This window comes from Schistocerca cancellata, chromosome 6 (genome assembly GCF_023864275.1).
Source record: "Schistocerca cancellata isolate TAMUIC-IGC-003103 chromosome 6, iqSchCanc2.1, whole genome shotgun sequence".
NCBI classification, from domain to species: domain Eukaryota; kingdom Metazoa; phylum Arthropoda; class Insecta; order Orthoptera; family Acrididae; genus Schistocerca; species Schistocerca cancellata.
The window spans coordinates 243,336,093-243,351,541 of record NC_064631.1 but is presented as its reverse complement, the minus strand read 5'-3'; the positions used below and the strand labels follow the sequence as shown (position 1 = coordinate 243,351,541).

General features: G+C 40.7%; 1 protein-coding gene across 1 annotated transcript in view; it reads left to right on the top strand.

Moving 5' to 3' along the window:
- The window catches only part of LOC126190852 (anoctamin-8), a 191,448-nt gene that overhangs the window by 92,744 nt on the left and 83,255 nt on the right, over positions 1 to 15,449 (top strand). The window contains exons 7-8 of the mRNA XM_049931440.1: positions 3,370 to 3,555; positions 7,906 to 8,058. Of these exons, the coding sequence (XP_049787397.1) occupies positions 3,370 to 3,555; positions 7,906 to 8,058 (339 nt within the window). The remainder of the gene's footprint in view (positions 1 to 3,369; positions 3,556 to 7,905; positions 8,059 to 15,449) is intronic.

The following is a 15,449-nucleotide window of genomic DNA, read 5'->3' as shown; positions in this document are numbered from 1 at the left end:
AGGGGTTCTTATCACTATCTAACTAAGAAGTTCCCTACAAAATTAGGGCTGGGCTGGTTCCTTTGTAAATGGCTTGGTTTATTCCCCACCTGCATCCATGCCCGGTTTCAGCTTATGCTCAGCATCTAATGAAGGGAACATTAAATGCCAATCTTTCTTCCTTTCTGTAAACTATTTAAGGTAGTAAATCTGAAATTATATCACACTTATTAGTAGTTGTAATAAAGATGGGTCAGAATTTTATGCCCATTCTTATTTTCAGGAAGCAACTGTTTTGTAATGCGTATAGAGTACACAAAAGTAAAAGCGAGGACATTATTCTAACTTCCAGCACTACTGTTTATATCCTCAGAGAAGAGAGAAGAGTAGAAGTGGGAAGATTAGAAAGGAAAAGCAGACCACTCAATGGCAGGATGAGAGGGATACACTCTAGTGAATATGAAGGTAGACAGAGATGAACGAGGAAGCTTCAAAGAGAGGAAGAGGTCAGAGACAGTACATATGCAATTTAATAGTGCAGGGAGAAAGGGAGGGGGTGTATAATAGAAATGAAGGGGGATAAAGCTGGGGAAAAATATCGAAGTTGTTTTGATTCTACATATTATCATGGATTCAACAAGTCCTTGGTGGGTTTCTGGAATTACGTGGCTCCCAAATACATTCGTATGGATCATACATTTCTCATAAATCCGTGATTTGTGCACAGAACTGACTCCTGATAGCATGCTAAATGTGTTCCATAGGGTTCATCAGGCGAATTTGGTGACAAAGACATCCACTTAAGTTCACTATCCTGCTCCTCAAATCACTGGAACATATTCTGGCCTTTTGATACAGACAGTTATCCTGCTGGACGATGCTTTCACCGTCAGGGAAGACATCAGACATTTAAGGAATACAGGTAGTCCATAACAATGTTCACATGTCCACAGCTGTCATGTTGCCTTCAATAACTACCCTAGTTCCCATAGAAGCCCAGCTGTATGTCTGGATAGCATAATAATGTGCCAACTGGCCAGTATCCTTGATGCAGTGCAACCATTTTTCTGTATGACTTGAGCATCTGAACCTGACCGTCAGTCTGGTGTCACAAGAAAAGTGGTTAATTTGACCGAGGACAGGTTTGCATTGATCCACAATTTACTCTCAGTAATTCTCTCTCTCTACTGCAATTGCAGTTCGTGATGTCGGTAGGTCAGCATGCGAACACAGATAGGTTGTCTGCTGTGGGGCCCATATTCAACAATGTATGCTAAACAGTGTGCTTTCAAACACTAGTGCCTTCACTGGTACTGTACTCTGCTATCAGATCGCCATCTATCATACTTTGTGGAGTGGGCAAGCCTCATTCTTCCACGTAATATCAAACATTGGTATTGTCACCTTGCAGTCATCAAGCTTACTTGGAGTGCTGACACTGCAATTGTTACCAGATAAGCTATGGCTTGCATCACTGGGGGACTGATGACCTTCATCTCTGACATAGTGTGCTGACTCGCTATAATCTTATTCCAACAGGTCTCGAAAAATATCAAAATACCAATTTAGAGTGAAAATATAATATAATGGGGTAGATAAAAATATGTACTCTAAGCAGTGGCTGCCCACACTTCATCATGGAGCATGTACATCTACATGATACTCTGCAAGTGCATCATACGGTGGCTTGCAGAGTATCGATGTAGATGTAGATGTTCCATAATGAGGTGTGGGTAGCCATGACCTTGTCATCTATTAATTCGTTCACCATCTTACAACCACTTTCCATAGATGTTCACAATAGCAACACGTGTACAAAGGGACTGCTTTGCCATTTCTGAGATGCTCGTTTTCCAGGGCTAGGCCACAACAAGCTGCCCTTTGTCAACGCCACTTATGTCACAGACTTTCCCATTTGCGATCCATATCTTCACTAGATTGATTCCCCATTCATCTCTGCTCCACTTACTGGCATTTACATTTCTTACCATGTCACATGCCCACAGTCCCACCATGTTGCATTCAATCTCATGGTGGTCATTGGTCATTGCTCCTCGCCTAGTTTGTTGTGAAATTTCAGACAGTATTAGAGTATTAGAATTGCACTCACAAATCGGTTAGGATATAGAATGAAATGTGAATGCTGTATATTAAGATTTTTTCTGAAAAACCATAATAATGGACCAGGATGCCCATTAATGTGCAACAGTCCTTTGTGTTGGGCTTATTGTGAATAGCAATAAGGGCATTATTTTATCCATGGCTGTAATTTTCAGCAACTGTATATATTTTTCAGAATAAAATTCAGTCATCTGTTGCAAATAAATTTTTATTGCACTTTACCAGTTTCGACAAATTAATTTGTCATCTTCAGAAGCCTACAAAATTAGGAATATTATAAATCTTTATATCATGGCTGTACATTTATGTGAAGAGGAGAGAATTCATATAGGTCAATTTCTACAGAACATCTCAAAATAGAGAAACACTGTTCTTCCTCCATCCTTGCTTAAGACGAAAATTTTGCTTTTATTTGACAAGGGCTACAAAAAGTGAATTTTTCAGAGGAATTTTAAATATATAAAAATTCCCAATTAAATTGAAAAGAAGTATTGAATGATCAACTTGCATTAAAAAACAAACACTGTATTGATTGCATCTCATCTTGTATAAAATTTGAAAATTAGCCAATTCTTTTTATATATGAGAATTATGTGCCATTTTTTTTTCATATGTATTACGTATAACTTCTGTATATACCTTGGTTATATTTTTTATTTTCTTTTATACATGTTCCTTGCTACTAGCACAACAGCTTGACACATGCATAGATGTGATTCAGTTATTGTAAATTGTCAATCTGTCTTTATAATAATCACCTGCAATAAGCAGAATTCTGGATGTGTCATGGCATTATGCTTCTATGTAGAAGATATTGACTTCTAAAGCACTAAATTTCTGTAATATACTTCCCTAATTTTGTAGGCTTCTGAAGTTGACAAATTAATTTGTTGAAACAGGTAAAGCTTAATAAAATGTATTTGCAACTGATGATGGAATTTTATTCTCAAAAAGAATAAGAGCAGTAGTAAATCTTTAACCTTAAAACTGGGATACCATTCACTTCAGATGATCATAAAAATTTAATATTTTTACTGTAATAAATCACACAATTATTTTGTCTCTGTCTTTTCACACCTTCTTTTTGTGCTTATACATGATCTCTTAACCTTAAAAACATTTGATTTACATTATCTTTTCTTTTTAATGTCGCCCTAATTATATTTTTTTGTGGCAGATGAATGAAACAAAACAATTATTCAAGTTTATAAATTATTTTTTATACATACTTGTTCAAAACTAATAACGGTAGAATTTTTTATATTTCAGGTTTGCTTCTGTGGCCACAATCAGGCAGTTGAAGATGTTGGATATGTCCTCTTCTCATTTTTTAATGTTCTCTGGGCAAGTGTATATGTTGAAACATGGAAGCGGTACAGTGCAGAGCTTGCATACCGTTGGGGTACTTTGGATCAGCGTGATGAGCTCTTGGTTGAACCTAGACCTCTGTTTAGTGTGAGTATATTGTAACTGCCAGAATAATGAAAATATTTCATAATTTGAAAGTTATATTATCACCTGTGTTGTCTGAATTATTAGATTTTATGCAGAGGTATTATGAGCTATTGTAATACCATGGTGTCATAAAACTGACACAACACTGTATCTAAAGGTTTTAGTATTAGGCATACAGTCATTCCATATATAATCAAATCTTTAAATGCAATAAAAATGTAGTATGATGACTAGTCTGATGGAGGAACCACTTTAACATGTGACACAGTATTATAAAAAGCAAGCCATAGTTCTTTTTAAAAATGTATATAAGCTCAATATACATTAAATAGAGATGATGTAACATTTTGTGACTATTCTTGCAATATATAAAAATTGTATTAAAATATCAAAATTTTAATGTAATGTCAGGTGTTGGTATTGTCACCTTGCAGCCATCATATTGTTATTCCAACAGGTCTTGGAAAATGTCAAAATACAATTTACAGTGAAAATAAAATATTGGATAGATAAAAATATCTATTCACTTAGCACTGGCAGTAGAAAACACACATTTAAGTTATGGAAACGTAGAAGCTTTCATAGCCAGTGGCTCGTCCTCCTGGCAGAAGGGTTGGAAGGGAAAGAAAGAGCGATAAAGAAAAAAGACTGGTGAGTTTTAGTAAATAGGAAGAGTTGTGGAAAAGTTGCCCAGACTTCCGTGCTCATTACATCCAATAAGTCTCCCGTCATGGGGTTCTGAGCAACTTTTCCGTAACTTTTTCCCGTTTGCTAAACTTCACCAGTCCTTTTCCTTCATCTCTCTTTCTTCCCCTTCAACCCTTTTGCCAGAAGAAGAAGCTAATGGCTCCAAAAGCTTGCACATTTTCTTAACTTTTGTAGGCATTTTCTACTTCTGCTGCTTAGTGAGTACATTTCTTTATCAATCCAGTTGGATCATATTTTCAGAAATCGATAATTAAAACTTGCTAGCTTACAGAATAATCTTTGTTTTGGGCTAGAACAAAAAAAAAAAAAAGAGAGAGAGAGAGAGAGAGAGAAAGAAACACACACACACACACACACACACACACACACACACACACACACACACACACTCTGTATGCCTGTGCATTTCGACAGGTGGACTAGGTTGTGCTGGGGGTTGTGTCATTTGGGATGGGTAGAGGGAGAGGGAGGCAGGAGGCAGGGAGAGGGATTGGGGTGAGTGGCTAGTGGTTCAGAGGGAGGAGTCAGCTTGCCAGTTAGGAGGAGTGGCAGGTACAGATGCTAGGTATGTGATGCATTGCTGTCAGAGCTGGTGGGGAGCAGAACATGCTGAAGGTGACCTAGGGACATGAATTTGACCTGTTAATGAATGACACAACTCTTTGACAAATAATCAGAACTATAGAATGGTTGCATCAGTTGCTCCTCAGACAGGGTACGTTTCATTAGAATCTTCACTGTGACTCAACAGTATGCCACTAGCTTTACCCATTTATAGCTGTTGAACTGTATCAACATAGTTCACAGTATTAAAACACAATGACCATCTTCTCCTGTATCCTACAGCGTCCAGATTTCCTGTTTATTCCATTTCAGTTATTAATTTCAAACTAAAAACTGTACTAAAGTGGATAACTTAAACTACACAAGTTACTTGTTGACCATTGCGGATTCCAATTACACGTTTCTCTACGCAACAGTTGTAGTACTAGTATCTTAGATCTGTGCTAATAAAGTTTACTCAATATTGAGAGCAAGAAAAATAAACACCAAGTTGTTACCAGGCACTAAATGAACCAAACAAAACTATATGAATGTAATCAGCATGTAGTAAATGTTCTCAGGGCACACAAAGCAAGGGACACTATACTGAAAAATATTAAATTTAAACTTTACCTGGTTATTGTGATTCTTCAGTTTCTCCTAGCATATTGGTTGTTTGAACAATCGACAGGGTGTACTGCAGATTCATAGTGTCCAACGGGCACAATATTTTGGTGATCAGATGTCTCGCCATTGTCAGGTGTGTTGACAAACTTAGCTCTTGAGGGTGCACAGCTGACTTATATCCCCCCCACCTGCAAACTGTTCCCGCTGTGGACCGTGCCTGCAGCTGCACATTGATGGTCACGGAATTGCTGACATTAGTGTCTGCGGTAGTGTTGATATAGGTGCTCTGCCCACTCTGGTCACCATATCCATTTGTTTGCTGAGTGTCTTTTCAGTTAAACTCATTGCTGGTTCCCAAGCCTTGTTAAGATTATAGTGACAATGTAGGTTGATGAGATCGTCCCTTGTGCAAATTTCTATTGCTTCCCTAACGATACTGTCCCAGTATTTGAAAGTCTGTGCCAAGATCTTGAAATGTTTGTGCTCCATCATGTGATTCGCAGACAAACAGTGCCCAGCAACTGCTGTTCTATTGGGATACATCAGTCAAGTGTGCTTCTGGAGTTCTTGGCAATGAGCATCAACAGTGCACACTGTCTGTCCAATGTATGTCTTTCCACATTGAGAAGATGCAGAGGCTGCTAGATGATGACTCCTGTAGGAAGATCAACACTTCCCCCACAAAGAAAGTGGAGAAGACTAGGGCTCTTCTCAGGGATGCAGATTTACCAGAGGGGGTGGCCAAGGAACTGTTACTTCAAGAACCTGTGCCGCAAAGACGTTATTGATTGCAAAGACGTTATTGATTCCCTAAAGTCGATAAAATGGGATATTGTTGCGCCCTGTTGTCAGCAACATTAGGACACCTACAAATTTGCCATCAAAATAGCTGACGGCAATTCTAAGCCCTTATGTGGGTAGATGCCCTCATGACACCCACAATGCTGTGTATTTGTAAAACACCTCAGCAGCTTCTGGGTGAAGCACACAGGTATCCTGGTTAAGTTTTGACATCTTGTCATTATACGCCAGGATGCCTCTACGAGAATCGCTAGAGCTTATTGGTCAGAAATTTGACAAGAAGACCACCGATCGTCTCAGGTATGTCCTGATCTCCCCTTGTTTTCTGTTTAATGGAGAATACTATGAACAAATGGAAGGAGTTGCAAAGGGCAGCCCACTCTCGCCTTTGGCCATGAATTTGTATAAGGAGTGCTTTAAGGAGGCATCATCCAAACGGAAGCCCATGTGTGTGTGTGTGTGTGTGTGTGTGTGTGTGTGTGTGTGTGTGTGTGTTGACTTCCTTGCACATTTGAGCTCCATACATTCCATTATCAAATTCACTATGGAGACCAAAGCAGAAAGAAGATTACCATTTCTGGACATCATGATAAAGATGTCACTGTGGGCCACAGTGTGTATTGTTGGAAGAAAATACTAACTGGTCTGTATTTGCGTGTAGACAGCTGCCATCACGTTTTGCAGAGCAATGGGGTACTATAAACACTAGTACACAGGGCATAAACTATCCCAGACTCAGAGTGCCCAAGGAGCCAGAACACCTCAGAACTGTATTCCAAAAAAAACGGGTACTCAGAATGACAAATTAGGTGTGCTCCCTGCCTCATCACACAGTACAACCTGTGGAGACAGAAGAAGTCACAGAGGAAGAGGTAGCCACTGCCTTTATACCATACACTAGCACACTGTCGGGAAAAATTGGACGCATATTGAAGAAATGCTGTGTAAAAACTTTTTCCCACCCAATAAAACATGAGCATTATTAGGAAGCATCCAAGATGATTTCGGTTTGCAGAAGGCCAACATATACCAAATTCCCTGTCAGTGTGAAAAGACAAATGTTGGACAGACTGTGTGCACTGTAGAAAACCATTGCCGACACACACTGGACTGATGTATTCCCAACAAGTCAGCAGTAACAGAGCACTGTTTGTCCAAGAATCACACAATGGAATATGAATGTACCAGGGTCTTGGCACAGACTTCCAGATACTGGTACAGTGTCATTAGAGAGGCCATAGGGGGCGAACTCATCAATCAAGATTGTGGCTATATTCTTTGAGTTTACGTAAGAAGATCTAGCAAACAAAACAATCTTTTAGCCAGGGTGGACACAGTACCTACATCAATGCTACCACAGACAATGACAGCAACGTGTCCACGACCACCGACATGCAGCTGCGGACACGAATCATGGAGGGAGTGTCTTACAGGAGGAGATATAAATCAGCCACATGCCTTCAAGAACTCAGATCATCAGCACACCTGGACATGGCAACATGTTCAATCACTGAAATATTGTGCCTGTTGAACACTGTGAACCAATGGCACACCCGTGGACTGTTAGATTTACTGGTTATTGTTCTAATTTCTTGTAAGAGTATGTTGAAAGGCAAGAGTCTGTAAAACAAGTATAGTGTATCATATTAAAACATTATTTTTCTCTTTCAGGGTACTCTTGAAGTAAGTCCTGTGACAGGGCGACTAGAACCAGTATATCCAGCATGGAAAAGGAATGTTTTTCGATACTTTGTCAGTATGCCCATCATACTGCTCTGCCTAGCTGTTGTCTTCATCATTATGATTGTGACACTACAATTCCAGGTACTTCTTTATGTGGAAATCAGCCATATATGGACTATGTACAATTCACCATATAGCAGAGATGCTGACTCGCAGACAGGCATAACAAAAAGACTGTCAGAAAATGAGCTTTCAAACAACAAGGCCTTCATCAGAGATAGAACACACACACACTCATGCAAACGCAACTAGCACACACATGACCGCATTGTACGGCTGCTGAGGCCACACTGCAAGCAGCTGCATATAATGGGAGACGCTACCGGGTGGTGGAAGTGAGGAGGAGGCTGGGGTTGGGGCGAGTGGGGAGGGATAAGCAGGGTGGGGTGGAGTGGGGGGTGGTAAGTGCTGCCTTGTGGGAGCATACAGGGACAAAGTGGAGAGAGAGTAGGGCAGCAAGATGCCGTCGGGAGGTTAGACAGCGGGGGAGGGGGGGGGGGGGTAGTGGAAAAGGAGAGAGGTAGAAGGACAGTGGATGTGTTGGTTGAATGGTGGAATAGAGGACTATGTAGTGCTGGAATTGGGACAGGGAAGGGGCTAGAGTGTAGGACAAAGACTAACGAAAGTTGAGGTCAGGAGGAAGGTTACAGGAAGGTAGAATATATTACAGAGAGTTCCCATCTGCACAGTTCAGAAAAGCTGTTGTTGATGGGAAGGATCCAGATGGCACAGGCTTTGAAGCAGTCATTGAAATGAAGAATGTTATGTCGGGTGTCATGCTCAGCAATGTGGTGGTCCAGCTGTTTCCTGGCCACAGTTAGACGGTGGCCACTCTCACAGACAGACAGATTTTTAGTTGCCACGCCCATGTAGAATGCTGCACAGTGGTTGCTGCTTAGCTTGTAGATCGCATGACTGGTTTCACAGGTAGCCCTGCCTTTGATAGTATAGGTGAAGCTTCTGACCAGACTGGAGTGGGTGGTGGTGAGAGGATGTATGGGACAGGTGTGTTACAGGGATATGAGCTATAAGGCAGGGGGTTGGGAGCAGAAGTTGTGTAGAGATATATTAGGATCTTGTGTAGGCTTAGTGGGTGGCAGAATACCACTGTGGGAGGGGTGAGAAGTTAGGACATTCCTCGTTTCACGGCAGAATGAGAGGTAGTTGAAACCCTGCTGTAGAATGTGCTTCAGTTGCTCCAGGCCTGGGCGGTACTGAGTCACGAAGGGAATGTTCCTCTGTGGCCAGATGGTGAGACTTTGGGAGGTGGTGGATAACTGAAGAGATAAAGCACGAGGTATGTGTTTTTCTACACAGTTGGGAGGGAAATTATCGTCTTTGAAGGCTTCAGTGACACCCTCATTGTATTTTGAGAGGGACTGCTCATCACTACAGATGCAACAGCCACAGGTAGCTAGGCTGTATGGAGGAAGGGTCTTCTTGGTATCTTTTTTGCAGAAGGGCAGGTTGCGGATGATATGCTGAAGGCGTTGGTCTACAAAAGCAAAGATTCTCTCGGTAAGGGCACAGTAACTTGCCAATATGGGGCATCTTGTGTAGTTGGGCTTATGAGATTTAGAAAGCCTGTAGAAGGTAGGAATGTGGGGAGTGGTAGCCACTCATACCCTACCCTCCTATATAAAAGATACCAACCATTTCCTCCCTTGACTCTCCATAGTTCCTGTTCCTTACCGCATGGTGCCCTGTTCGTCCCTGTTGATGCCACCTTCCCTTACACTAACATCTCTAATGCCCATGGCCTTACTGCTATTGAACACTACTTTTCCCAACACCCGACAGATTCCAAGTCTACAAACCCCTTCCCAATTGCCATGACCAACTATGTCTTCACCCACAGCTACTTCTGCTTTGAAGGCATTAGCTACAAACAAATTCGGGGTATGGCTATATGCACTCGCATGGCACCACCCTGTGTCAACCTATTCACAGTCCATCTAGAGGAATCCTTCCTAAATACCCAGAATCCCAAACCCCTCACCTGGCTCAGATTCATTGATGACATTTCATGATTTGGATCAAGGTTGAAGATACCCTGTCCATGTTCCTCCAGAATCTCAACACCTCGTCCCCCATTTGCTTCACCAGGTCCTACTCAACCCAACAAGCCACTTTCCTCAATGTTGACCTCCACCTCAAAGATTGCTATATCAGTACTTCTGTCCATATCAAACCTACCAACCACCAGCAATACCTCCTCTTGGACAGCTGCCACCCTTTCAGGGTGTATACGACCCAGGAGATCCGAGGAAAACCAGGGAATTTTTTCATCCAGCAGAAAACCGGAAAAAAAACGGGAATTTATTAGAATTCCAGGAATTTTTCATTGTTTTTTTTTTTTTCAGTTAAAATTTTTAAATTTTGTCTGCTTGAACTGATACTCTAACAAAGGATATTACTGTATCCTGATACTGCAGAATAATACTGCAGCAATAAAACATGAACGAGAGAAAAAACGAAAATAAAACTTAAATTGCAAAGGAAATGCACCATATACAGCAACAAAACAGAGCTCATACAAGCGTCTGCGAGCAACAAAGTGTGTCAAAGGCTTTAGGAAGACTATGCAATGCTCCTTAACAACAAATGACCTCTGATGAGCGTGACGTCGCAACTGTTTGCATTAGATTCGTTTTAGCAGTTACGAGCGGGATCATGCGCATGCGCAGTTGAGTGGTACCTTCTCCCGCTTCTGGGTACAGAAATGTGGCTGTTGGCTGTGTAAGCAGTTGCAGCAAGCAGCTAGATGTTACCGGGGAAAAATTTTACTGGAGCGCCCAAGCTGCCAGATTCATGCGTGCACAACAGACCCAAATCTGGGTGGGGGGTGGGGGGGCAAATTCATATTCTTGAGGGAGAAAACCTTATTTCACAAAGCACCTAGCATCCAGCACACGTTAGTCTATTGATTATTCATATGACTTTGAAACGCATCCCTGTCGGTTTTTGAACATTTTTGAACACATTCTAAGTTCATTTCTGAATGAACCGTAAGTTAATTTGTGAATGCGTGCATAGTGTACATGATGTCTCTGTCAGGGGAATCCTTGTCACAAGTAGAAACAAACTTTCCTGTAGACATAAGGAGCTATACGACCAGACCGGAGTATGGTTGAATGGACGAATGCCAACCGCTGTCTGATTGTGTGGTTGATTGGGTTTGTGAATGATGAGCGTTGTTATAATTACTAGCGAAATCCATAGGTTCAAACTACAGGAGCGGAGATGAACGAATAACAGGTAAGAAAGATTACGTATCACGTCCTCGGTGTTTCCGAGAAATTGAAATTTTGACAGAAAATTTTTGGCCAGATCGCTATACTAGCAAGGGCCAGTTGTACGATACTCGGTTAGCAGCTGCTTTAAGTTCTATTCTGGAAGAAGCGCGGAAAACGCGTTGTACGAACATCTAACTACGCCTAACTGGAGAATAATCGCGGGATAAGTAAACTGGTGTTTCTGGCAGTTAGTGAAATTAAACTGTGAACAAGCTTTGACATTGGCAGGAATAGTTACAGAATTAGTGGTAACAAGACTGTTTGTTAGAAAGAGGAAGGAGAAGAAATGGAGACATCACACAAATTATGGAACAATATGACGATTCAAAGTTTGCATAAAAATTTCGTGCTACTACTTTTCGATCTCATGCTTGAGAAACTGGAGCGTATGAATGAAGCCTGAAACTATTTCCTAACGTAAAGCTTTTTGCTTGTAGTAAGTAGGCCTAATAGCCATTTGATATTGGTTAAAATGTTCGAATGTGTGTGAAATCTTATGGGACTTAACTGCTAAGGTCATCAGTCTCTAAGCTTACACACTACTTAACCTAAACTAACCTAAGGACAAACACACACACACACACACACACACACACACACACACACACACACACACACACACACCTCACTCGGCTAATCCCATGTGGCTTGATACTTGTGATTTATATTCTGTCGTTACAAGAAAGACCATTTGTGCCTAAACAGTCTTGTTTATTTGGTGTCTGCTACAATTGTTGCAGTATTAGAAAGGCCTTTTTTTTTATCTATCAAACAGTGACAAAATAGACGTTATCAGATCGGAAAACCACACCAGTCTTGGGTCCTATTTGTATTGACAGCTTTTTCAGTATTAGACAACGACATTTTGATTTTTCATGTAGCAAAACGTTTGACGAACTTTTATGAGGTTATAGATTCTTTCACAGAAAGGAAAGCACGCAATGTAAAGCTGATTAGAGAGAAAAAAATTCTAGGAGCTAAGGATTGAAGAAATGTGTGTTGTCTTGCTTGTCTTATGTCTTTACTGGGTTTATGTATCCTATATTCAATTTATTGTCACACAAAGCAGCAAGTTGTTAACTGATAGGAAATGTTGTTGTTGTTGTTGTTGTTGTTGTTGTTGTTGTGGTCTTCAGTCCTGAGACTGGTTTGATGCAGCTCTCCATGCTACTCTATCCTGTGCAAGCTTCTTCATCTCCCAGTACCTACTGCAGCCTACATCCTTCTGAATCTGCTTAGTGTATTCATCTCTTGGTCTCCCTCTACGATTTTTACCCTCCGCGCTGCCCTCCAATACTAAATTGGTGATCCCTTGATGTCTCAGAACATGTCCTACCAACCAATCCCTTCTTCTAGTCAAGTTGTGCCACAAGCTCCTCTTCTCCCCAATTCTATTTAATACCTCCTCATTAGTTATGTGATCTACCCATCTAATCTTCAGCATTCTTCTGTAGCACCACATTTCGAAAGCTTCTATTCTCTTCTTGTCTAAACTATTTATCGTCCACGTTTCACTTCCATACATGGCTACACTCCATACAAATACTTTCAGAAACGACTTCCTGACATTTAAATCTATACTCGATGTTAACAAATTTTTCTTCCTCAGAAACGCTTTCCTTCCCATTGCCGGTCTACATTTTATATCCTCTCTACTTCAACCATCATCAGTTATTTTGCTCCCCAAATAGCATAACTCCTTTACTATTTTAAGTGTCTCATTTCCTAATCTAATTCCCTCAGCATCACCCAACTTAATTCGATTACATTCCATTATCCTTGTTTTGCTTTTGTTGATGATCATCTTATACCCTATTTTCAAGACACTGTCCATTCCGTTCAAATGCTCTTCCAAGTACTTTGCTGTCTCTGACAGAATTACAATGTCATTGGCGAACCTCAAAGTTTTTATTTCTTCTCCATGGATTTTAATACCTACTCCGAACTTTTCTTTTGTTTCCTTTATTGCTTGTTCAATATACAGATTGAATAACATCGGGGAGAGGCTACAACCCTGTCTCACTCCCTTCCCAACGACTGCTTGCCTTTCATACCCCTCGACTCTTATAACTGCCATCTGCTTTCTTTACAAATTGTAAATAGCCTTTCGCTCCCTGTATTTTACCCCTGCCACCTTCAGAATTTGAAAGAGAGTATTCCAATCAATGTTGTCAAAAGCTTTTTCTAAGTCTACAAATGCTAGAAACGTAGGCTTGTCTTTCCTTAATCTTTCTTCTAAGATAAATCGTAAGGTCAGTATTCCCTCACATGTTCCGACATTTCTACAGAATCCAAATTGATCTTCCCCGAGGTTGGCTTCTATCAGTTTTTCCATTCGTCTGTAAAGAATTCGCGTTAGTATTTTGCAGCTGTGACTTATTAAACTGATAGTTCGGTAATTTTCACATCTGTCAACACCTGCTTTCTTTGGGCTTGGAATTATTATATTCTTCTTGAAGTCTGAGGGTATTTCGCCTGTCTCGTACATCTTGCTCACCAGATGGTAGAGTTTTGTCAGGACTGGCTCTCCCAAGGCTATCAGTAGTTCTAATGGAATGTTGTCTACTCCGGGGCCTTGTTTCGACTCAGGTCTTTCAGTGCTCTATCAAACTGTTCACGCAGTATCATATCTCCCATTTCATCTTCATCTGCATCCTCTTTCATTTCCATAATATTGTCCTCAAGTACATTGCCCTTGTATAGACCCTCTATATACTCTTTCCACCTCTCTGCTTTCCCTTCTTTGCTTAGAACTGGGTTTCCATCAAAGCTCTTGATATTTGTGCAAGTGGTTCTCCTTTCTCCAAAGGTCTCTTTAATTTTCCTGTAGGCAGTGTCTATCTTACCCCTAGTGAGATAAGCCTCTACATCCTTACATTTGTCCTCCAACCATGCCTGTTTAGCCATTTTGCACATCCTGTCGATATCATTTTTGAGACGTTTGTTTTCCTTTTTGCCTGCTTCATTTACTGCATTTTTATATTTTCTCCTTTCATCAATTAAATTCAATATTTCTTCTGTTACCCAAGGGTTTCTACCAGCCCTCGTCTTTTTACCTATTTGATCCTCCGCTGCCTTCACTATTTCATCCCTCAATGCTACCCATTCCTCTTCTACTGTATTTCTTTCCCCCATTCCTGTCAATTGTTCCCTTATGTTCTCCCTGAAACTCTGTACAAAGTCTGGTTCTTTCAGTTTATCCAGGTCCCATCTCCTTAAATTCCCACCTTTTTGTAGTTTCTTCAGTTTTAATCTACAGTTCATAACCAATAGATTGTGGTCAGAGTCCACATCTGCCCCTGGAAATGTCTTACAATTTAAAACCTGGTTTCTAAATCTCTGTCTTACCATTATATAATCAATCTGATACCTTTTAGTATCTCCAGGGTTCTTCCATGTATACAACCTTCTTTCATGATTCTTGAACCAAGTGTTAGCTATTATTAAGTTATGCTCTGCACAAAATTCTACCAGGCAGCTTCCTCTTTCATTTCTGTCCCCCAATCCATGTTCACCTACTATGTTTCCTTCTCTCCCTTTTCCTACTCTCGAATTCCAGTCACCCATGACTATTAAATTTTCGTCTCCCTTCACTACCTGAATAATTTCTTTTATCTCATCATACGTTTCATCAATGTCTTCATCTGCAGAGCTAGTTGGCATATAAACTTGTACTACTGTAGTAGGCGTGGGCTTCGTGTCTATCTTGGCCACAATAATGCGTTCACTATGCTGTTTGTAGTAGCTTACCCGTACTCCTATTTTTTTGTTCATATTAAACCTACTCCTGCATTACTCCTATTTGATTTTGTATTTATAACCCTGTATTCACCCGACCAAAAGTCTTGTTCCTCCTGCCACTGAACTTCACTAATTCCCACTATATCTAACTTTAACCTATCCATTTCCTTTTTTAAATTTTCTAACCTGCCTGCCCGATTAAGGGATCTGACATGAAGGTGTTTTTTTTTTTAAAGAGGGACAGAATTTCCAACCTGCTGACTGTAAGCAGGAGAGGCACCACAGGACATCTTCCACTGTCCGGAATATGGTTTGATGGCATCCATTACAAAATATACACTTTCAATTCCACAGAGCGAAATACAGTGACGTGCAATGGGAAGAATACTGTGTGTAGAGGTGTGGCACTGCACTTTGGCACACTTAACGACCAAA